Below are 23,994 nucleotides of genomic sequence, written 5' to 3'. Positions count from 1 at the left end.
AAAAAAATTGTACTATCTTTAACATTTTCTTTATTATGTATTTTTATAACAATGTATAGAAAATTATATATTGTATTATTTTGTGTAAATATGAGAGTGTGTGTTGGTGGGGGTAAAAATAATATTTAATTTTTTTTTTATATCGAGAATGGAAAAATGTGGGAAAGGGGGGACAAAAAAAAAATTAATATAATGTTTTTACTTATATTATATAATTTTTGGTTTTTTATTTTTTGTTTATACAAAAGTTTCATTTTGATTAATAAGAAATTAAATAACCTTATTATTTTAGGTTAAAATAAAAAGCAAAATTAAAATATCAAATAAAAAAAAACCAAATTCTAATCTTTAGTGAAGCGTTTAGATATGTTGTCAACATTGGATTACAATTAATTCAAGTTGTTTCTGAAATAATCAATTAAACGATTATTTCTAATATTATCTATTATTTTTTAGAAAAACTGGTGATTTTATTTAATTTTAATTTAAATATTTTTTAATTTTCTTTTTAATTTTAAAATTACTATCCAAAGTAAAAAATCACAATATAAAAACAAAAATAAAATCAATCAAAAATCATCAAAAACATCATCATCATCATATTAAAACAAAGTCCAAATACAAACAATATATTTATTTATTTATTTTTTTAATTTAATTTGATTATACTAAATATTTAAATTAAATTTTAATTTTTACTCTATTTTTTAAAAATTTTTAAAATACAACACACTTTTTTTTTATTTTATATATAATAATTATCTTTTTCTTTTTTATTTATAATGTTATTTATTTTAAACTACAAAATGTTATTCAGTAAGTATTTATATATCTAAAGAAATAAAATAAAAAGAGTATAACATCAACATATATTAATTGATATTTACTTTTATTTATAGAATCATTAGGTTCAATTGTAAATCAATCACAATCATCATCACCAAACTACAGTAGTAGCGAGGATAATTTAAATACTTGTACTTTTTCAAAATCACCAGTACCATCATCATCACCATTATCATCATCATATGGTTCAAATCATAATGCTCACACTAATCGTTCAAATGCACCATCAATGGTATTTTCAAGACCATACTGGAGCTCAACAAATGGTTTCTAAATCATCATTATCATGTGTTTTATAATATATAAAATGTATAAAATATGTACTTATATTTTCATTTTATTAATTTATATATTAATTTTTTATATAAAAAATTAGTATCAATATAATTGTATAATTAGTTTTTTATTTTTAAAAAAATAGTAAAGATAATAATAAAAAAAGATTATAATTATATTTTAAATACAATATAATCTATTAATTAATTTTTTAAAAAATATTAGATTTTATTCTTTGTGTATCTTTAAAAAAAAATTATTTTATGATATTAAAAAACAATTATTTCTTTTTTATTTTTATTTTTTACACACAATATATTAATTGTGATTACTTTACAAATATTCTATTATGTTTTTTATTTTTTATTATTATTATTTTATTTATAATATTTATTTAAACCAACCTTTTGAAGTTTCTTTTTTATAATTGCTCATATCTTTTTCATATTGTTCTAAATCTTCTAAATATTTGATTGGTGGCCATTGATGATCTTCGATATATTTCTTTGTTTTATCGTCTAATAATGAATATTCTTTACGTCTACGCATTGGTTGATAATTTGATGAAATGAAATGGAGGCAGAACTTTTCTAATTGGGATGCATTGTGTCTTTGAGCACAAATTAATAAACCAATGATATCTAATTCTGATCTAAAGATACCAATAAAAGTTGCTTTTTCAATTTCTTTAGAGATATATAATTCACAGAGTGATACTAAACGACGAAGATCGAAACGATTTGCCATAATTAAAATACCAACACTATCACCTTCTTCAATTGGAGCATGAGCAGTATAAAGATATTCGAGCACAGCCATGAAACAATCATAAGTAATATCATCGGACATTTCGACTTTACCTTCTCTTTCTATGAAATTACGACCAATTAATGCATTTACTACACTTGAACGTGAAAAAATTAAGGCCTTATGAGCGAAAATGGATCTACCCTCTACAATAAATTGAATATCTGAAAGTTGCTTCTTTGAGAAAAATAATTCTTTACAAGTTTCACCTAATTGATCATTTAAAAAGGTACCAATACTTGGATTTAAATCCTCACTACCTGATAAAATATTCTTGCATGCACTAACGAGATATCTAAATTTGAAGAGCTCACCTAATGTAATGGTTTCGTGAATTTGATCGTTTTTGTCTACATAGTGAACAATACCAGTATAAAGGAACTCTATAAATCTATTGAATACACGACGGCTAATGGAACCTTCAATGGCTACCTCTACAAATTGACCCGATGATTTAGTACCATCATCATTCTTTTCAGTGTCAGTAACGATCATACTACGAATTCCTGGTACCTTGCCATCATTAATATCGGAAAGTTTATAGGATGCTTGGTCTGATGACAATGTAAAGTCAAATAATCTTCTAAAGAATTCTGATGCTGAACATAAAATTACACGATGAGCAAATACTGGTCTTTCTTCAACAAATGTAAATTTAACGTCACTAAAAGTTTCACTATTTAAAGTTTCTTTCATTTCTTTATCATAACTGCTTGTAATAATATCGATCCATGGTGCTTTACCGGCTGGTGGCATAACTGGTGGTAAAGGCATTGGCTTTTCTTTAGATGAAGATGAAGATGAAAAGAAGCTTTTCTTATTTGAAGATGATGATTTTGATTTTGGTGCATTGATTGTAGAATTAATTGCCATTTGGAAACATTGTGATAAACCAGTTTGGGTGAGAGCACTGGTTTCAACATAGCAACTAAAGCCTAATTCTCTAACCAATAATTGTGCCTCAGCATTTGAAATTTCTGGTTTTCCTGAACCTCTTAAATCACATTTGGTTCCAACCAATACAATTGGAATATGTGGTGCATGATGTGAAATTTCTAAAAACCATTTACTTTTAACATTTTGAAAACTGGCTCTTGATATAATACTGAAACAAATTAAGAAAACATCTGTTTGTGGATATGATAATGGACGGAGTCTATCATAATCTTCTTGACCTGCTGTGTCCCATAATCCTAAATTATATGGCTTACCACTAATCATTACATTTGCAGAATAATTATCAAATACTGTTGGTACATATTCACCTGGGAATGCATTTGTTGTATATGCAATTAATAAACAACTTTTACTGTTATTCAAAAATAAATAAAAAAATAAATTAAAAAAAAAATAATATTAATAATTTGATTAAATTAAAAAATAAAAAAAATAAAAAATAAAAAATAAAAATTTTTACCCAACAGCACCATCACCAACAACTACTAATTTAATGGCTTGCATTTTTTATATATGAATATGAATATGAATAGAGAGAATTTGTAAAAATAAATTAATAAAGAAATAAAAAAATAAAATAAAAAAAGATATTAAACCAAATAAAATAAATTTGAAAAAATATAAAATAAAAAATAAAAAAAAAAAATAAAAAAAAAAGGGTGATTTTTTTTATTTTAATTTTTTTAGCTGAAATTTTTTTTTTGATCAATAATAACAATCGTTTCTATTTTTAAAAACACTCAACCTATAAAAAAAATTTTGATAACATAATTCTTTTAAAAAAAAATAAACATAAACATAAAAATAAAAATAAATAAAAATAAATAAAAATAAATAAAAATAAATAAAAGAAATAAAAGAAAAAATTTATAAATAAATAAAAAAAAAAATAAATAAAAGAAATAAAAGAAATAAAAAAAAATAATCTAAAAAATTTTAAAAAAAAAAATAGAAAAAAAAAAGAAAATTATTTTTAGATTTTTTATTTACACATTATTTTCTTGCAAAACATTACCATTATTATTATTATTATTATTATTATTACTACTATTACCATTATTATTATTATTATTATTATTATTATTATTATTATTATTATTATTATTATTATTATTATTATTATTATTATTATTATTATTATTATCAAAATTAGATAATATTATAACATTATTTTCTGAAGAGCTACTTGTTGTATCATTACCGATTGAAGATAATTTTGGTTTTTTTGGATTTAGAGTATTTTTTCTTTTATTATTATTACTATTTGAACCAGATGATGATGATGATAAATTAAAATGTTTATCTAAACCTAATTTATTTATAACCCAATGTAATTTTGTACTTTCAGACCAAATTGTGATTACTAATGGGTCAATACCAAAACCAATGAACACAGTTAAACCTAAAATTGAAACTACAACTACATTTAATGCTTTAAAGTCATACCCAGGGGCATTTAATACACATACTGATTTATCACCTACAGTTGTACTGATGCAATGTGCCCATAAATAAACTGAATCAAAGAAATCGTCCATTCTTTCTTCCATATAAAACTTTAATGATGCTGCAAATGTTAAATCGAATAATAGAATTATAATTGTGAATACAATTTTGGCCTAAAATTAAATAAAATATTAATAAAACTAAAAATTTAAATACTTTTTATAATTTAAATATTTCTCTTACATTAAAAAATAAAATGAGTCTATTTGGGGTCTTTAAATACATTTTAGTTACATTAATTACTGATAAAACTGAAAAAATTGTAATTAGAGCCATTGAAATAAAACTAGGTATATAAAAACAGAGGTATTGCCATACACCACCATTATCACTGGTAATCCAACAACCTGATGTTGCTACAGTTGCACCGTATTTACCTCCAAATGCTGGTAATGCTGTTAATAAAACTAAAACTGGCCAAAAAATCTTTCTGTATCTGTCAAAATGTTTCAATTTTTCTAAATTAACAAACTGATTAGTATAATGTACAATATATTTAATAACAATATTTATATACATACGCATTTTAGAATTCTTATAAAAATCTAATGTTATCATAGGAGCCCAAAAAATGGAGATAATTGCACCAAATTGAAATAAGAGACCTACAACTAAACACAAATGATCTGATTGTGATTTAAATCTACCCCTATCGTGAAGACTGCAGTTAAAGTCATCATCGGCACTCTGAATAAATAGACTAAAGCAAGTAAGCCATGTACCACATGCAAATGATAATATACTTTCCATACGTTGGGTTATTTTATTTGGAAGCACACCGAATGTTATAACCATAAATGAAGCGGCTAAAAATGATATGATTGTTAATGTCCAATTTGTTGCATCTAAACGTTTTAGTTTATTTTTTGGGTAAATATCGAATGGACAATCTATAATACAAGAGTCTGTTACATAATAATACAAGTCTTTGCCTTCTTTTACATAATCTTTTGCATTGAGCAGTGGTGCAGGGCAATATATGGTAGTGTTGTTTTGCTCAATTAAAAGATTTGTATTTATACATTGAACGGATATACTAAGGTTATATTCGCCTGGTTCTATTATTGAGTATTCTGTGCCATTCATCGGAAACATATCGATTCCGTTGCTATATGTTGAATTACATGATAGTGCTGGGAAATACTTTTCTATATATACTTTACATGGTACCTCCGATAATACTGTATGATAAAACAATAATATATTTATTTATAAGTATTTTTAATTTATTTTTTAATAATATGTGAAAATAAAACATACAACAAACATCGTGGCATGGTAAAGATGGTAAATAAAAATTTTTAGTTGTGCTGTCTGGTAATGTTTCTTCGACTATATTACATTTTGGGAAATTTTGTAAACAAAATATATAGGTTGCATTTGATTTACATTCTTTTGTTGTTAATTGTAATATTCCCAAATTATCTGATGCACTTTTATTAAGTGATTGAAATGTTGTGTTTGGTGGTAAATAAAACGATGTGTAATTTAAATAGGGATAGCAAACTGATGTTTCATTGAAAGGTTCGCAAGTCCCACCCAATTCAATTTCATTATTTTGTGAAACTGATTGATTAATAAATATTGTTAGTGATAAAAATATTAAAAAAATAATATGTGATCTATACATTATTAAAAAACAAAGAGACACGAAGGGTTTTTTTTGGAATTCTTTTTGTGTCTTGAAAAAAAAAAACAAAAAAAAAATAAAAAAAATAAAAAAAATAAAAATAAAAATAATTTATAAATATCTGTTTGGTTTTTTTTTATTCTGAATGAAAATTATTTTTTTATAATTCACAATTTTTTTTTATTTTTTTTTTATTTTTATTTTTTTGCTTTTACTTGCAATTGGTAACATTATTATAAAATCCAATGAATCCAATGTTTTTACTATAGCAATGTGGTATTTTTAAATATGAGAAGTGGTTTTTTTTTTTTTAAAAAAAAAAATATCTTTTAAAATCTAAGCATGGCGCTTCAGAAAAAAAAAGGCGCAAAATCCCGTATTATTATAATACCGAAACACAATTATTATTATTATTATTTTTACTGTAATTTTAATTAAACGAAATTTAACAAAAACAAATATGGTTTTTAAGTGGTCTATGGATAAGATTGATCAACAAAATAAAAAAAAAAAACATTAAAACATAATAAAAAATAAAATGAAATAAAATAATATTTTTTTTTATAAACCTAAAAAAAAAAAAAAAAAAAAACAATATTTAAAAAAAAAAAAAATGTTGAATTAAAAAAAAAACAATGTTTAAAGTTTTAATTTAAAAAAAAACAAATTGTTATTAAACGATTATCACTTTTACCGGGAGAACCATAAACAGTTGGTGGGTAAAATGAAAATGTAATATTGTCTGGATTTATTTCATTTCTACCTTTAATACTCATAAAAATTATATGGTTGTGTCCTGATGTGGTTTTTCTTTCACCAATACCATCTGGTTTTAAAGAAGTATTTTAAAAGAACTCAATATAAATAATTAAAAATAAATAAATAAAAACAAATTTGATATATTTTAAAACTATTAATTTTTTTTATTTTATTTTATTATTATTGCTATGTTTAAACTTTGAATAACTTTTTAATTTAAAAAAAAACAATGTTTAATTTAAAAAAATGTTTTACTTTTTTTTTTTTTTGTAATTTTAATTTATAATTTATTTATATTTGATTACTTTAAATTTTCTCTATATCTCCAGGGGTAATATTATTATTATTATTATTTCCATTGCTATCATTGTAAATATTATCACCAATATTTTCATTTGGAATTTTTGTTAATTTTATATTTTTGGAACTATTTCTTTTTTTTTCACCTGTATTATTACTATTATTATTATTACTGTTTGTACTAGAAGAGGAGGAGGTTGACAAATTAATATATTTTTTCAAACCTATTTTGTTTACAACCCAATGTAATTTTGTACTTTCGGACCAAATTGTGATTACTAATGGGTCAATACCAAAACCAATGAATACTGTTAAACCTAAAATTGAAACCTACAACTACATTTAATGCTTTTAAATCATACCCAGGAGCATTTAATACACATGCTGATTTATCACCCACAGTCGTACTGATGCAATGTGCCCATAAATAAACTGAATCAAAAAACTCGTCCATTCGTTCTTCCAAATAAAACTTTAATGATGATGCAAATGTTAAATTAAACAATAAAATAACAATTGTTAAAATAATTTTAGCCTATCAAAATTTGTAAAAAGGTATTAATAAAATAAAATTAAATTAAAATAGAATTATATTGTGACAAATGCTTACATTGAAAAATAAAATGAGTCTATTTGGAGTTTTTAAATACATTTTAGTGATATTTATGACTGATAAGATTGCAAATACGGTCATTAAAGCCATGGAGATCCAGCTGGGTATATAAAAACAGAGGTATTGCCATACACCACCATTATCGCTGGAAATCCAACAACCTGATGTTGCTACAGTCGCACCGTATTTACCTCCAAATGCTGGTAAAGCTGTTAGTATAACTAGCAATGACCAAATGATAATTCTATATCTACCAAAATGCTTTAATTGTTCTAAAATATAAAATATTAGTTTTTTTATCTTTTAATTATAATTAATAAAAACTTACGCATTTTAGAGTTAATATAAACTTCATATGTTATTACTGGACACCAGAAAATAGAGGTGATAGCACCAAATTGAAATAAGAGACCAACCAATAAACATAAATGATCTGATTGTGATTTAAATCTACCTCTATCGTGAAGGCTGCAGCTAAAATTATCATCAGCACTTTGTAAAAAGAGACTAAAACAAGTAATCCATGCCCCACATGCAAATGATAAAATACTTTCCATATTATGAGTTATTTTATTTGGAAGCACACCGAATGTTAATATCATATAGGTACAGGTAACAAATGATATAACAGTTAAAGCCCAATTAGCACCATCTAAAATCTTCATTTTATCTTTTGGGTAAATATCGAATGGACAATCTATAATACAAGAGTCAGTTACATAATAATATAAGTCTTTGCCTTCTTTTACATAATCTTTTGCATTGAGTAGTGGGGAAGGACACTCTATTTCATTACTGTTATTTTGTTTAATTAAAGCCTCTGTATTTGTACATTGAATGGGTATACTAAAGTTATATTGACCTGGTTCTATTATTGAGTATCCTGTATCGTTCATCGGAAACATATCGATACCATTGCTATATGTTGAATTACAAGATAGTGTTTGAAAAAACTTTTCTATATATACTTTACAGGGTACCTCAGATAATACTGAATAATGGATTTTATTAGTATTTATATAACTTTATATGAATATATAGTTATACAACTTACAGCAAACATCGTGGCATGGTAAAGATGGTAAATAAAAATTTTTAATTGTGTTGTCTGGTAATGTTTCTTCGACTATATTACATTGTGGGAAGCTCTGTAAACAAAATAAATAGGTTGCATTTGATTTACATTCTTTTGTTGTTAATTGTAATAATCCCAAATTATCTGATGCATTTTTATTAATTGATTGAAATGTTGTGTTTGGTGGTAAATAAAACGATGTGTAATTTAAATAGGGATAGCAAACTGATGTTTCATTGAAAGGTTCGCAAGTCCCACCCAATTCAATTTCATTATTTTGTGAAACTGATTGATTAATAAACAATGTTATAAATAAAATAAAAAATTTTAAAATTAAAAATTTATTCATTGTATTAAAAAAAAAATTAAAAATTAAGAATAAAATAAAATAAAAAAAACAAATTATATTTAATAAAGTATTATTATTATTTTTGGTTATTTATAACTATAAATTTGTTAAACAAATTATTCATACAATGTACTTAATACATATTACTTATAAAATATAAAAAAAAAAAACAAAAAAAGGGTAAAAAAGAAAAAAAATATTATAAAAAATAAAAATAATTGTGTAAATATAAAATTTTATAAAAAGATATTTATATTTTTTTTCGCAGTCTCAAGAAACTAAAATATGTATTGGGAGATCAAATTTTAAATTTTTAGCCCATTACATATATTTAAATTTTTTTAAGCTCTTTCAAAGAATCATTTGCTAAGAGTAAAAGTTGCAGGAAAATTTTATTTTACAATATTGAAAATTTTTTTTTTTTTTTTTATATTTCACACAAAAATAAATAAAATATCGATAAGAACAAAAATATTTTTTATTAATCATTTTTATTAATCATTTCGTAAAAAAATAAATATTTCATAAATGATTTAAAAAAAAAATAATTGAGGAAATTAAATATATGAAAAAAATGATTAAATTAAATGATTGATAACTTTTTTTTTTTTAATTTTTTTTTTTTTTTTTTTTTTTTTTTTTTTTATTTTTATTTTTTTTTTTTATTTTTATTTTTTTTTAATTTTTTATTTTTATTTTTTTCACCACAGTACACCATTTTTTTTATTTTTTTATTATTATCCACACACAACCATAATTTATTTAAAATAAAGAAAGAGAATGACAGATTTAAATATTCAGTTCCCAGCTGATTCTAAATTTACACAATCAGATAAAAGTAAGTATTTTAAAAATAGTTTAATTAAAAATTAAAAATTAAAAAAAAAAATATATATTAATATATTTATTATTTTATTGTTACTTTTAAAAAAGAAAATATTGAACAATATTTTTTAAATAAAAATATTAAAAATAAAAATATCTTATTTAGTGGAATATATACAGATTTAAAAAAGAAAAAAGTTTGGGATATAGGTTCAAAACAACAACAAGAAGAAGATAAAATATTAATAATATCATCATATAGATTCCATGTATTTTCATCAGCTACAGGTGGTAAATTGGTATTCGATGCACATATTTTAGAGTTATTAGATTATCAAATTGCCGATAATGAAAGTGAAGCAGTTTTAAAGTTTAATAATCAAAATATTATTGGTTTTAATAATTCAGAAAAAGTTGGTGAACTTTCAGTTGCAATTAAAAAAATGTTTTCATTAAATTTCCCAGGTATGCAACAAAAAGGTCAACAACAACAACAACAACAAGAGCAACAGGTTAGTCAATGCGGTGGCTTTTCACGTTCATATCGTTGTTGTTCAGATTTTTATGGTATTCAAGTTAGAGAAGATATATGTTGGGAAATTGATAACCTATTCGAAGCAAATAATATTAAAGATTTAAATTTAAGTGATTGGCCAGAACCACCAACTCCATCTCAAGGTCGTGCAATGATTGATGCTTTAAAGTATAATCAATGGTTTGAATCGATTACCGTGTTCAATAATCCATCATCATGTAAAATTGGTAATGATGGTATTCATTCGATTACTCGTGTTTTAGAGACCAATAAAAAGATTTCAAAGATTACTCTTCAAAATATTAATGCACGTGAATCTTGGATAACTCCAGAAACTTGGATGTCTTTAGCTTTCAGTAACTATCTCCATACAGTCGATTTATCAAACAACTCAATTGAAGATCGTGGTGTTCAATTCCTTTGTAACGATTGGCTTTCAAGTGTTAGTCACGAAATTCATTCGATCAATCTCTCTAAATGTGGTATTGGTAAACAAGGTCTTTCAAACTTATTTAAAACTTTTAAACAAAATAAATGGATCAGTAAAAATATTAAATTCCTTTCGATCTCTGGTAATCGTTTAGAAGAAGCTGCCGCTGATATGGTTACATTTTTAGCCGATGCTCCATCTCTTCGTCAATTCGAAATGGCCAACTGTCTCCCAACATGGTCTTCTTTAAAACCATCAAATTCAATTCAAAGATCAAAAGAAACTAGAATTATATCGAAATTAGATCTTTCTGGCAATCGTTTAAATTTAGCACCAGGTGGTAGTTTAGCAAATAAACAAATATCTGAACAGAATGCTAATGATCTCTCAGCTTTCCTCCAATTAATCGCACCAAATCTTGCTGATATTAATCTTTCATCCACTTTTCCACACTCCAATTCAATCTATACAATTCTTTCATCGATTTCAAATCTCATTCGTCTTGATCTCTCAGATAATGAGTTAGAAGAGGAGGGTATTGTTACATTGGTTGAAGTACTTTGCCATACCACACTTCCAAAACTTAAACATCTTTATATCAATCGTAATTTCACCATTAGCTCACCAACTGATATTATTTCAAAAACACTTCAACAAACATTATCACTTAGCAGAGTAACATCCAAGATCACTGGTAATGATACAACTAGTAGCAGTTCAGGTTCATCAAAAGAGTCAATTGCTAATGCCGTCAGATCACTTGTTAAACTTATTTCACCAGCTTCATTTGCATTATGCCCAATTGAAACTCTTCATATTGCAGGTTGTAATAATGGTCGTCTCAAATCTGAAATTATCCCATTGGCTCAAGCATTATTAAAGAACGATACCATCACTGAAATCGATATTAGTGGACACCATGCTGGTGATGATTTAGCAATTGCTTTAGGTCGTGTTATTCAAGTAAATAAAACCATTAAAACTTTATATTGGGACGAAAATCTTACAACTGTAGTAGGTTTAGAATACTTTTCAATTGGTTTCAAAAGAAATCAATCTATTCAACATATGCCTTTATTAGTTTTAGATATTGCAGAGTTCTTAAAGCAACCAGAAAATTCACCATCAATGCAAATGATTAAAGAACGTTTAAAACTTGTAGATACCACAACAACAGTTCAACAAAGGGTTACCCAATTAGCTTCTGATATCCAATCACAAATTATAAATAATAATTTAAGAAAAATGAAGGATGCTATTAATAAGGCAGTAACAAGAAAACGTAATGAGGCGGCAATTTCTAGTACAATGAATTCACCACAACCAAAATTACAACAACAACAGGTTCAACAACAACAACAAGTACAACAGGTACAACAACAACAACAAGAACCACAACAAATCGATTCACCAGTACAAACATCCTCTACTCCACCACAAAATGAACAAAAAGATGAATTTGTTGAAGAATCGCTTATTTAAACAAATAAAAAAAAGGAAAAAAAAAAAAACAAATAAAAAAAACAAATAAATATACAATCTTTTAAATTAAAAGATACAATATAGTCTATTTAATATTTTATTTATATTGTATTGGTTTTGTTTTTAATTATGATGAGGTAGACTATTATGTATTTTCTTGATGATAATTTATATAGTTTAGTACTTTTTGAACAGTTGTTAGTTTAGAAATATCATCCACTGGAAAGTCCACATCAAATTCTCTGTGTAACGCATTAAATAAATCCATTAACTTTCCCCAAGGACGTGTTAAAGATTGATCCATTATTAATGTTGTTCCATCTATTTTTTCTTTTTTTATTCCTAATTGTTTTGAAATTATTTTTTTAAGTCTTTCTTCATTGGTGTTTTTATCCTATTTTATAAATATATAAATTTGTTAATACTTTAATAGATATCTCCTTATTACTATCGCCTATATTATACCATTTTATAAGTTTTAATGTTGAATTTTAAATTTATAATATGATAAAAAAAAATTTTAATTTTTTTGTGTTTTTTTTTATTAAAAAAAAAAATAGTTTAGAGTGTAGGTGTGGGTGTGGTTTTTTTATACTTGGTTAATCTATTCTAAATAAATAAATAATGAAAGTATAAAATAGTTTTCCATTTTCTATATTTGTTTCAAAGGAAGATGTGGATTTAGATATAAATTGATTTAAATTTATTGAAATTCTTTTATTGTTCATAGGATATTATTAAAATCTTGTAAAATTTTAACTTAAATTTTATTAAAATTATTTCCTAATAAAAAAATATATAAATTAAAATGTAAACATTGTTAAATTTTATTGAATATTTAATTATTAAATCTTATTTTTCATTATAATGAAACAAATATAATAAAAAGGAAAATTAAATAAGTTAAACATTTATGGAGAAATAAATATTAAATAAGAAATAATTGGTATTGAAAATATTGACTATATTATTAAAAGAGGATAAAATTAAAATTCTAAAAAAAAGAGATTCCCAATTTAAATTATTTATGAAACTGATGATTCTGTATTTTTATAATAAATTGTATTGAGATTTCACCCAAAATTTTTTTTTAAAATCAATCATATAAATAAAAATTTTTGTATAAAAATTTCACTTTAGAGGTTTTATTTCTTAAATCTCATCGATTACTCTCGTATATTCGATATCATATTCAGCATGATAAACTAATTACCCAATTATTAAATTTTTAAACTTTTTTTTATATTCCATATTATTTTTTTATAAATAAAAAAAAAATTTTAAGATTTAATTATTTGTGTGTGTTTTTTATTATCGTTTTTTTTTTTTTACTAGGATATTTGGATTTTTTTAATTAATAAAAGATACCTTATTGTTTAGATTAGATAATTATAATATTCATAAGGATTATCTTATGAAAAAAAAAATTTGTCATAATACAAAAATTTGTTTTAAATACAAAAAAAAAAATTAATTATATTATTTAATCTATTATTAATAAAGGGTTTGGAAGGTTTAGAATAAAACATGTTTTATTTTTATTAAATATTTTTTTTTTTTATAATTTTTTTTTTTTTTAAAATTTTCTATATATTTATAAAAAATATATATAATTTTTTTTAATTAAATATATAGAGATAAATGAATAAGAAATTTTTTGTAGCAGGAAAAAATAGGAATAACCAACTAAAATTAGAGTATGAAGTATTGGGTGAAGGTAAAGAAAAAATTATATTTTTACCTGGTATACTTAGCACATCATGCACATGGAAAAATCAAATTAACTATATAACAAAACAGTATCCTCAATATCAAGTTGCAAGTTTCCATTATAGAGGTATAGGAAATTCCGATTTTCACCAAGCAGCAAAAGGAATGAGAGACCATTCGCTGGATCTTCTCGACTTTATAGAACACTTAAATTGGGACAAGGTTCATTTAGTAGGAAATTCATTTGGCTCACAAGTTGCGTTCGATTTTGCAGTACATTCAAAGAGTAGAATTAAATCATTATTGTTATCGTCGATGAAACCACCTCACAAGAACTATATTTTAGAAGTTTCATTAATACTGGACTCTATATATAAAAATGATTTAGAATCATTTCAAAGTTTGTTTTTTTCACAAGATTTTTTAAATTCAAAAAGTAGCGATGGTTCCACTATAAAAGATAAACTACAAGGTCCTTTATTAAAACAGCTAAAAGAAAGATATTTAATGCCGAGAGAGGTATTAAATGATCAATTTAAATCAACATTTAACTATTTACTAACCAATGAGGATGTCATCAAAGTAAAAAACAGGGATTTTCCAATATCAATAGTATATGGATCTAATGATGCTATCTATCCATATAGAGACACTTTAAAACTATTAGATATAATCAAACCAGATTCATTTTCAATTTTTAACGGGTGCGGCCATGGTGTGCCAAACGAAAGGTTCAATGATTTCAATAAGGAGCTAATAAAAACTCTGAATTTAAAAAGATCACCTAATGTAATGGAAATTTCCATTTATAAAAATATTCATAATAACAACAACAATACAAATAATATAGAAAATAACCAAATAATCCCCTTCAAAGACAACAATTTAAATAACACCTTTTACTCTTTAAAAAATGTTGTGGAACCTGCTAATCCAATACACAATGAAAAATATTCATTGGCACTAAATTTTTTAAAAAATTTTAAAAAAATAAAATAGGAATTATAAAAATAAAATCAACATCGATTTTATTTGTAATTTTATAATATTATAATATATTATTATTATTTTATTTTCTTTTTTTTGATGAACTGCCATGAGATGGTACTGCCTGTGCATGGTTTGTTTCTTTAATATGTTGGAATAATTTATTTCTTGTTGGAAATTCACCTTTACAAACATTACAAAATAATGATTCGCCTTCTTTTTGCTGTGATTGTTGTTGTTGTTTCTTTTCTGCTTTTTTTTCTCTTTTTTCTTTTGCTTTACCCTTTTTAGGTTTTTCTTTAGTTGTAGTAGTACTAGATTTTTTGTTTGATTTTTTTTCATTATCGCTATCTTTATCATCCTCATCGCTGTTTTCATCTTCTTTTTCACTTTCTTTTTCGCTATTAAGTTGTTTTTTCTTTTTCTTTGATTTCTTTTCTTCTGCCTCTTCTTCTTCGTCCTCGTCCTCTTCCTCCTCTATTTCTTCTTCACTATCACTATTACCATTATCTTTATTATCATTATCATTATTATTATTACTATTATTTGGTTGATTCTTATTTATTCTAAAATTTTTTAACAAGGAATTTACCAACATTTCATCTTCGTCATCATCTGAAGCCAAATCTTGATCACTATTTTCTTTTTCTTCTTCTATAACTTCATCTTCGGATTCTTCTTTTTTCTTTGATTTGGTTTTTTTTGTTTTGTTTTTAACTAGACCATGTACATATTCGTCACTATTGCTATTAAACATATTTGAGTTGATCACTTTTTTAGATTTCTTTTTATTCTTTTTGTTCTTTTTATTTGATTTACTGTTGCTAAAACTAGTATTACCTTCATCATCATCATCATCATTTTCAATATCGCTACCTTGATTATTGTTTGATTCTGGTGATAACTCTTCATCATCTAATGTAATTGTCTTTCTAACTCTGGCCAACTCTTGCTTGTGTTTATTTGAATTTTGATGGTTTTCAAGTTGTTTTTCTGATTTGAATGCCTTGTCGCAAATTACACAATAACAACTATTTGATTCATCTTGATATAGAGTATTATTTTCATAGTCATCGATTAAACCATCTTTTTTCATTTGTTCATACTCTAAACGCTTTTCTTCTTTGTGCTTTTTAATTGCCTCTTTTCTTTCTTCTTCCTCTTGCAGTTTTTGAATTTCAAGTTCCTTTTGTTTCTTCTCAGCCTCTTCAGCACATTTCTTTTGGTACTCTTGAATTCTTTTATCGTGATTGTAAATGAATGATGCCAAATGTCTAACTTTTTCATTAAATTGTTGTTTAGCTCTATTTCTTTCTTTTTGATTCTCTTTTTCCATTAAACGTTTAATTTGACGATTTGGAGCTTCGGATAAATGATAGATATCAGCATTTGTAAACTTTTTCTTTGTGACAAAATCTTTCCAATAGCCATAGAACTTGAGTACTTCAGCAATAGGTGTCTTGCTATTACCAAATTGTGGTGGTTGGAAATGATATTTTTCTTCATCGACAGATTCTTCCTCTTTATCAATGGCACTGAAAATTCTTGAATAAACATTATAAAAACTATTATCGTCTGTATCTGAATAATTTGTGAAACAAGATGCATTAAAGTATGGCCATAGATTAATATCGTCATCATAATCACCATCGTCATTGGCACCGCCTCTACCACCACGCAAAATTGATTCTCTGTGATCATCGTACCATTTTCTTTCGTTTGGATCTGATAAAATTGTATAAGCATTAACAATCTCTTTGAATCTTTCTTCAGCGATATCAATTTGATGTTGATTTTTATCTGGATGCCATTGTAATGCTAATTTTCTGTATGATATTTTAATTTCGTCTTGTTTTGCCGTTTTTTCAATACCTAATACTTCATAATAACATTTGATTTTCGTTGCCATCGCTGCTGTAAAAGGGTGACGATTGTTTCTTTAATTTTTTTTTTTTTTTTTTTTTTTTTTTATATTTTTATAAATTAGGTATACTAATTTTATTTTAAAGTTTAAATACAAGATAGATTAATCTTATAAATAAATTTGAACAAATAATTTTTTTTTAAAAAAAAAATATTTTAAAAAAAGTAAAAAAAAAAAATAATTAAAAATTAAAAAAAAAATAAAAAAATAAAAAATTTTTTTTTATTTTAATTATTATTTTAATTTTCTCCAAAAAGTGTTTTTGTGTGGTGTTTCGAAACAGTAATATTACATTTGGTATATAAAAAAGGAAATAATAAACAATATTCCACAAAACTATGAATATAAAAACTGTATCATTTAAATTACCAGAAACCATCAATGGTGAGGATTTATCAGAATATTCATACATCAAAGCAGAGTCTCCATCACCAATTAAATTAATTGTGGTCGCAGGCAATCCTGGTATTATAGATTTTTATTCCGATTTTATAAAAATTTTATTTTTATCATTAAATGGAAAATATGATATTTATTCAAGTAAGCATATTATAAAACAAATAATATAAATAATAATATAAATATATTTATTAACAATATTTTTATTTTTATATAGTTGGACATTTAGGACATTGTGGTAGAATTGAAAAAGTATTTTCTGTTGAAGAGCAAATCAAACATAAAGAATTATTTTTGGATTATTTATTGGAGAATGATTTTAAAGAAGGTAGAGAAGATGTTAAATTTATATTACTTGGCCATTCAGTTGGCAGCTATATTTCACTAAAGGTTGTAAATAGATACAGCGATAAATTTAATTTCATTTCCGTTTGCAATTTATTCCCAACATTTAAAAACCTTTATGATGGTTTGTCACCATTCATCAAAATGGTTGTAATGAGGGAATCAACAAGATCTGGATTTTCAACATTTCTACATTATATACCAAATTTAATGAGACATGCCATATTACGTTTTATATTAGCTGAGAACGATTCGAGAATTTCTGTAAATGAAAAAATAAACTATTGGTCCGCTCTAAATATTTTATACATGGCCTATACAGAAGCTTTGGACATTAAAGAAATTGATGACGAATGCCACAATGTTTTCAAATCTCGTTTAAATCAATTGTTATTTATTTATGGTCAAACAGATAACTATACACCAAAATCATTCTACCAAGAGATGAAAGACATGTATCCAAATGGTAATATCGAGTTTGCCTCTGCCAATATTCCCCATGCATTTGTATTGCATCACTCAAAAGATATTGCCCTAAGAGTATCTGAATGGTTAAAAAGCAATATTTTAAATTTAGAAAACTAATAAAAATATTTTATTTTAAAAAAAAAAAAAAAAATTTTAAAATATTTGTTTTTATTATTTTATAAAATTATAATTACCAAATATATCCAATCTTGTTTTTCTTTTCCTTTTTTTTTTTTTCTTTTTTTCTTCTTTATTTTTTCTTAAATTTCTTAGATTTACAGGTATATGTAAGAAAAAAAAACAATGTTTTAATTATATTTTTTTTTTTAATTTTTTTTTAATTTTTTTTTTTAATTTATATTTTTTTTAATTTTTTTTTTATTAAAAATAAATAAACAATATTGTGTTATATTTTAACAAATAATAATGGATGAGTTGGCTAGAATTAGAAGAGAAAAACACAATCAATATTTACAAAAAAAAGAGGAAGAGGCTCAATTTGTAGTATTACAACCACCTACACCACCACCAGTTGTAGAACAAGATGAACAATTCCCACAAGAAGAAATAGAGAATGATACAAACATAACCACTACCACCACTACCACCACTACTACAGATAATCAAATAGAACAAGATATTGATGTTGAGAATGAACAACAAGAAATTAATGGTGGCGAGGATGAGGACGAGGATGATGAAATTCTTCAACCTAATGGTTTCCATCACGCACACCCAATTGGGAATATGCCTATATATAATAATAATAATATGAATCATCAAATTGGTTTTACAGGTTCACATCACTTTGGAATTGGTATTGTTTATTTAAAATTTAAAAAAAAAAAAAAAAAAAACAATAATACTCCAATACTAATATATTTCAATTACCAGGTTATAATATTTCGCATGTACATGGATACCAACCATTTGGAGGATCAGGTCAACAATTAACAGGTAATGGAATATATAATACAAATGATGTTTTTTCACAGGGCTATGAAGGAAATCCATTTAATTTAGAAACAGAACATCCTGAACCTCAAGAACCTTCATCGTCAGAAGAAAAAAGAGCTACATTCTTATCATCGATCGAACATAGATACGATAAATCACCAGATTTCGTCGAAGAAAATATGAAGAGAGATTCAAAGAAAAAAGAATTTAGAATTCCATTAGAAAATTTCAAATCTTTAGTTCATTTATGTCTTTATAAAATGTCATTGGATTTAACCCCATTCCAATCGAAACTAAAGCTATTATCTGGTGATCTTATCCGCCATCTAATTGAAGTTATGGCCAAAAACAATCGTCTTACTAGAACTAAATTAAATCAAATTCTTTCAAGTGGTGTCAGAGTTTTTAAATTAGATTTAAGCAACCAATCACTAATTGTAAACAATGACTTTTTACATAATTGCTTTAGATATCTTGTTGAAGTTCAAGATGTTAACTTTTCAAATTGTATAAACATGACAGGTATGTTCCATGTATAAATACTTCATAATATTTTTTATCACTGTTATTCTAATTTGTATTTTTTTATAGATTATGGTCTAGAAGTTTTTAAAAATGAAAAATTCCATAGAAATTTAAGAGTTTTAGATTTAAGACATAATAGAAATCTTACTGATGTTGGTTGTAAAAATTTAAAGAGTATGATTTTTATTTTATAATTTATTTAGAGATATGTAGTTTATTAATATTTTTTTAAATTTTAGATTTAGTTAACCTCGAAGAATTATACCTTGGCAGCACATCAATTAGTGATTTAGGTGTTGCATTCTTAAAACAATTAGTAAATTTAAAAACATTAGATGTATCAAGATGTAAAATAACAGATAATGCAATGGTTACAATTTCTTTATTTTCAAAACTTACTTTATTAAATTTAAGTGAAACTCAAATTACCGATGTTGCAATATCAAATATTCATCAAATATTAACAAATATTCAATATTTATATCTTTCAAACTGTCAAAAATTAACAAACAAATCTTTATTCTTTTTAACATGTAAATATATATAAATACAATATCAATTTATATTTCATATTTTATTAACTATTAATCTATTATTTAAAAACTATTAGATTTTTCGAAAATGAGATTATTAAGTATTACTGGCACACAAATTAGTTTAAATGGATTTGTACATTTAAAAAGATTACCAAATTTATTATATTTAGAATTACCAAATAGATATTGCCTCAATGACCAAACAATTGTATATTTAAATAGCTTAACAAAATTAAAGAAATTAGATTTAACAGACTATACCTATATTACAAGTATTGAACCATTAGATAATTTGAAATACTTGGAGGAACTTTTATTAGCAAATACAAGAGTAGGTGATTCATCAGTTCCAGCAATCAAAAAAATGAAAAGTTTGGAAGTATTATCTTTGGATAGAACCGATATAACAAGTGCAGGTGTAGCAGGATTGGTAGATTTGAATTTAAAGTCACTTTCACTTATGAAAACCAAAATCGACGATGACTCTATAAATTATTTATCGGAAATTAAATCACTTAGACAATTAAATATTTCACACAATAACATCACCCATAAAAATATAGAAAAACTCAAAGATATAACCAATCTCAACTCTTTAGATTTAAGAGGTACTGATACTTTAAGATCACTTTATATGTTTGATAGTATCTTAAAAGTACCATTAAAAAAGGTTTTAGAAATTATAAATAATGAACAAAATCAAAATAATAACAACTTTTTAAATTTTGGTCTAAATGACGAAGAGGAATAAATATGCTATAAAATAAAATCAATAAAAAAACAAATTATAAAAAAAATAAAATAAAACGGAATAAAATAAAATAAATGTAGTTTTAAAATTTAATGTTAAAAAATAAAATTAACTTTTGTATTTTTTATTATTACATATATATTTCTTTTTTTATTAAAAATATGTTATATTATTAATACCGATAGAATAACCATAAATAAAAATACATAACTATAAACATCTCTATGTTTAAACGAGGGGCTGCTACTTGTTAATTCTGGAGTTGATATTTTTTTACTTGGGATTTCTGAGCAGTTATTTACATTATTTATTACATTTAATAAAGAGCAATTAATTCCTATACATGAGTCGCATGCATATTCATGTATGGTTTTGGAACCACCATAACAAAATCTTTTTATATATTCATTCTCCTTTGGTAAATATTTACATGTACCATTCCTAAATGAATGAATTTTTACTTTATCACAATCCCCAAAACTATTATTATTTCTGTTACTACTGCTACTACTATTGTTATTGTTATTACTGTTACTGTTACCGTCACTGTTAAAAAATATATATTCATTACAAAAATCATCGACCAATGATGGTTCATTATTTTCACTATAGGTATAAAATTGTGAAAAACCAAATTCATTAGGTATACATTCATTTATTTTAATAAAGTTATCAATTTTTCTTGATGATGAGCATTCTGTGTAATTTGAAACTGCAATTCTTGCCAAAAGATTTCTGTTTCCTGCCAATTGAAAATAACCCATAATTGAACATTGTGGAACACTATTTATTTCATCTGATTCTCCTTCGCAGAGTAGATTATTATATTTAAAAACCTTTATTTCGAATCCATTAAGTACTGTTATTATTATTAAAATTAAAAAAAAAACCAATTTCATTTATATTTATTTATAGTTATTGTTTTTGATTTTTTTAATTTTTATTTATTATTAAAATCTATAAAACTAAAAAAGCAAACTATTAGTATTTAGTTTATTTTTTTTTTTTTTTTTTTTTTTTTTTTAGATTTATTATTTTTATTCACCCAATTACCACATACATGCAGGATTAAAATTTTAGATATTTTTATATAAATCAATTGAAAAATATTATTTTATTATTTTAATAATTAATATTACTATACAAATAAAGTAAAAATTTTAATATTTTAAATATTAATAAAAAAAAAAAAAGAAAAAAAAAAAAGAAAAAAAAAAAAAAAAAATCATCATCATCAATAAAAATTCCACTTACATTATATCGCCAGTGTAGTATTATTTTTTTAATTTTGTAAATCTAATAGTAATTTGGGATAAAAATAAAATATAGATAATTATTTATAAATATAATAAATAAAAAATAAATAAAAAAATAATACATATGTATTTATATTTAAAAAAAATAAATAAAAATAAACAATTTAAAAAATAAAAAATAAAATTTACCCACAGACACACACACACACACAGACTTGAGTGAGTGAGGGAAGAAAATAAAATTTTAATACTTGTTTTTTTTTTTTAAACAATTATCTATCTCTCATATGCTTTAGTCATATCCTTCAAAACAAAACTCACCCCCACCACCCACACTGACAACATATAAATAAAACTATCAACATAAAATTTTAAAATGACAATATATGTGAATAGAGGGTTTAATAGTGAAACTTAAAAAAATTAATAATAATTCTTAAACAAAGAAATATATTTAATTTTTTAAATCTGTCTCTTATAAAATACTATCCATTGAAATACTGGTGATAGTATACAAATATAATTTTTAGGTACAATCGTAAAAATTTAAATTTAAATAAAAATAAATCTCAAATTTAAAAATTTCTTCTTTTCTAATTCCTCTCCATGTTTTTTTTTTCTATAAAATTTTAATAACTATATTGATTATAAATAAAAATAATTATGAAAGATGTTAATTTTTTGTTATAATTAAATGAAAACTATTTTTTATTTTTATATTAAAATAAATAAAAGAGAAAATGATATTATTAGGCTAAAATAAAATTTGAGAATTGAAAAATTTTTAGATGAATCATTTCTGTTACGATTGTATGTGTATGGTGAAATAGTACTATTATTATGTTCGGTACTTGTTTGAGTTTCGGGATCATTAATAGCTTTATTTCCATTTATTGCTCCCATGGTTTCATTATAAGTTGAATGGTGTGTTTGAGGGAATGGATTATAACTTGGCTGTAACTCTACACACTTGGATACATTGGATGGATATGATTCCTTAAGTATACAACTGGTGTCATTACAATTTCCTGTACATCGGTAAACATTGATAATATCTTTTTTATTGGAGCAATCGTATCTTTGAAAAACGCCATCGAAATTTTCTCTAATGCATGTATTATTTTTAAATGATTTGATATAATTGTTTTTACAATCGATTATATCTACTTCGTTACAAAAATCATCCAATAATGTTGGTGATGTTTTTTCATTTAATATATATTTGTATGATGTTCCATCTTTATTTAAATAACAGTGGTGTAATTCTACAAACTCGTTAATTTCCTTTTCTTTTGTACAATCTTTAGTTGTATTGTTAACTTTGGTAATTGCGATTCTATTATCGATGGCGACTTGAATAAATCCGAAATTAGAACAATTTGACGCCGCTATTATATTTAACGGTAAATCTCCACAATATAGATTGTCATATTTTAAAAGATACACCTCAAATGAATAACCATAATTTACAAACAATACTAAAAATACAAAAATTAAATATTTTATTTTATAGCTGTAAAAGTTTATAAATTTCATTCTTTTTTTTATTGATTGTTACTATTATTTAATTATTATTTGAGGATTTTTATTTTATATATAAATTAAATATTTAAAAATCCAAATTATAATTAAAAAGAAATAATTAAATTTTTTAATGTATAAAAAAAAAAAAAAAAAAAAAAAAAAGGTGGGGGAATAAAATACCAAATATTATAATTTAAATGAATATTATTTGGTATTTTTTTA

The 23,994-nt window shown here is 23.8% G+C and overlaps 11 protein-coding genes across 11 annotated transcripts; 5 read left to right on the top strand and 6 right to left on the bottom strand.

Annotated features, from left to right (window-relative positions):
- Window positions 1-601: 601 nt before the first annotated feature.
- On the top strand, window positions 602-1,335 carry DICPUDRAFT_93025 (uncharacterized protein). Its single transcript, XM_003293257.1, has 2 exons — window positions 602-816; window positions 900-1,335. The coding sequence occupies exons 1-2, from the start codon at window positions 783-785 to the stop codon at window positions 1,118-1,120; spliced, it is 255 nt and encodes an 84-aa protein (XP_003293305.1). The 5' UTR covers window positions 602-782; the 3' UTR covers window positions 1,121-1,335.
- A 45-nt stretch (window positions 1,336-1,380) lies between these two features.
- racA (uncharacterized protein) lies at window positions 1,381-3,402 on the bottom strand. The gene is made up of 2 exons (XM_003293252.1): window positions 3,347-3,402; window positions 1,381-3,238 (listed from the first exon to the last, which is right to left on the bottom strand). The coding sequence occupies exons 1-2, from the start codon at window positions 3,388-3,390 to the stop codon at window positions 1,513-1,515; spliced, it is 1,770 nt and encodes a 589-aa protein (XP_003293300.1). The 5' UTR covers window positions 3,391-3,402; the 3' UTR covers window positions 1,381-1,512.
- Window positions 3,403-3,872: 470 nt separating this feature from the next.
- Window positions 3,873-9,118, bottom strand: DICPUDRAFT_41820 (uncharacterized protein; the record flags this gene model as incomplete). The annotated part of the gene is made up of 4 exons (XM_003293251.1): window positions 3,873-4,505; window positions 7,692-7,966; window positions 8,023-8,685; window positions 8,749-9,118. 4 exons carry the CDS (start codon window positions 9,116-9,118, stop codon window positions 3,873-3,875), a joined length of 1,941 nt encoding a protein of 646 aa, XP_003293299.1.
- Window positions 9,119-9,878: 760 nt separating this feature from the next.
- On the top strand, window positions 9,879-12,406 carry DICPUDRAFT_50892 (uncharacterized protein). Its single transcript, XM_003293256.1, has 2 exons — window positions 9,879-9,956; window positions 10,052-12,406. The coding sequence occupies exons 1-2, from the start codon at window positions 9,899-9,901 to the stop codon at window positions 12,388-12,390; spliced, it is 2,397 nt and encodes a 798-aa protein (XP_003293304.1). The 5' UTR covers window positions 9,879-9,898; the 3' UTR covers window positions 12,391-12,406.
- A 129-nt stretch (window positions 12,407-12,535) lies between these two features.
- On the bottom strand, window positions 12,536-12,784 carry DICPUDRAFT_41832 (uncharacterized protein; the record flags this gene model as incomplete). Its single annotated transcript, XM_003293250.1, has 1 exon — window positions 12,536-12,784. A coding segment is annotated over one exon (249 nt), but the record flags the coding sequence as incomplete, so codon positions are not given.
- A 1,247-nt stretch (window positions 12,785-14,031) lies between these two features.
- On the top strand, window positions 14,032-15,108 carry DICPUDRAFT_158112 (uncharacterized protein; the record flags this gene model as incomplete). Its single annotated transcript, XM_003293255.1, has 2 exons — window positions 14,032-14,889; window positions 15,100-15,108. The coding sequence occupies 2 exons, from the start codon at window positions 14,032-14,034 to the stop codon at window positions 15,106-15,108; spliced, it is 867 nt and encodes a 288-aa protein (XP_003293303.1).
- A 61-nt stretch (window positions 15,109-15,169) lies between these two features.
- Window positions 15,170-16,996, bottom strand: DICPUDRAFT_41822 (uncharacterized protein; the record flags this gene model as incomplete). Its single annotated transcript, XM_003293249.1, has 2 exons — window positions 15,170-15,555; window positions 15,592-16,996. 2 exons carry the CDS (start codon window positions 16,994-16,996, stop codon window positions 15,170-15,172), a joined length of 1,791 nt encoding a protein of 596 aa, XP_003293297.1.
- Window positions 16,997-17,349: 353 nt separating this feature from the next.
- DICPUDRAFT_158110 (uncharacterized protein) lies at window positions 17,350-18,340 on the top strand (the record flags this gene model as incomplete). Its single annotated transcript, XM_003293254.1, has 2 exons — window positions 17,350-17,551; window positions 17,628-18,340. The coding sequence occupies 2 exons, from the start codon at window positions 17,350-17,352 to the stop codon at window positions 18,338-18,340; spliced, it is 915 nt and encodes a 304-aa protein (XP_003293302.1).
- A 309-nt stretch (window positions 18,341-18,649) lies between these two features.
- DICPUDRAFT_158109 (uncharacterized protein) lies at window positions 18,650-20,992 on the top strand (the record flags this gene model as incomplete). The annotated part of the gene is made up of 5 exons (XM_003293253.1): window positions 18,650-19,040; window positions 19,118-19,702; window positions 19,772-19,879; window positions 19,945-20,238; window positions 20,316-20,992. 5 exons carry the CDS (start codon window positions 18,650-18,652, stop codon window positions 20,990-20,992), a joined length of 2,055 nt encoding a protein of 684 aa, XP_003293301.1.
- Window positions 20,993-21,156: 164 nt separating this feature from the next.
- Window positions 21,157-21,891, bottom strand: DICPUDRAFT_83862 (uncharacterized protein; the record flags this gene model as incomplete). The annotated part of the gene is made up of 1 exon (XM_003293248.1): window positions 21,157-21,891. One exon carries the CDS (start codon window positions 21,889-21,891, stop codon window positions 21,157-21,159), a length of 735 nt encoding a protein of 244 aa, XP_003293296.1.
- Window positions 21,892-22,931: 1,040 nt separating this feature from the next.
- DICPUDRAFT_93024 (uncharacterized protein) lies at window positions 22,932-23,822 on the bottom strand. The gene has a single exon (XM_003293247.1). The coding sequence runs from the start codon at window positions 23,782-23,784 to the stop codon at window positions 22,963-22,965; it is 822 nt and encodes a 273-aa protein (XP_003293295.1). The 5' UTR covers window positions 23,785-23,822; the 3' UTR covers window positions 22,932-22,962.
- Window positions 23,823-23,994: the final 172 nt, after the last annotated feature.

The sequence above is a fragment of the Dictyostelium purpureum genome (assembly GCF_000190715.1).
Source record: "Dictyostelium purpureum unplaced genomic scaffold DICPUscaffold_412, whole genome shotgun sequence".
Lineage (NCBI taxonomy): Eukaryota > Evosea > Eumycetozoa > Dictyosteliales > Dictyosteliaceae > Dictyostelium > Dictyostelium purpureum.
The sequence above is the reverse complement of the archived record's forward strand: the minus strand, read 5'-3'. Positions and strand labels throughout refer to the sequence as shown.

Coding starts and splice junctions, on each gene's coding strand:
- DICPUDRAFT_50892 (XM_003293256.1), top strand. CDS start 9,899: ATGACAGATTTAAATATTCAGTTCCCAGCTGATTCTAAATTTACACAA. Junction 9,957..10,051: donor ATTTACACAATCAGATAAAA/GTAAGTATTTTA, acceptor CTTTTAAAAAAG/AAAATATTGAACAATATTTT.
- racA (XM_003293252.1), bottom strand. CDS start 3,390: ATGCAAGCCATTAAATTAGTAGTTGTTGGTGATGGTGCTGTTGG. Junction 3,239..3,346: donor GTTGGTGATGGTGCTGTTGG/GTAAAAATTTTT, acceptor TTTGAATAACAG/TAAAAGTTGTTTATTAATTG.
- DICPUDRAFT_93024 (XM_003293247.1), bottom strand. CDS start 23,784: ATGAAATTTATAAACTTTTACAGCTATAAAATAAAATATTTAATTTTT.
- DICPUDRAFT_93025 (XM_003293257.1), top strand. CDS start 783: ATGTTATTTATTTTAAACTACAAAATGTTATTCA. Junction 817..899: donor AAACTACAAAATGTTATTCA/GTAAGTATTTAT, acceptor TTTTATTTATAG/AATCATTAGGTTCAATTGTA.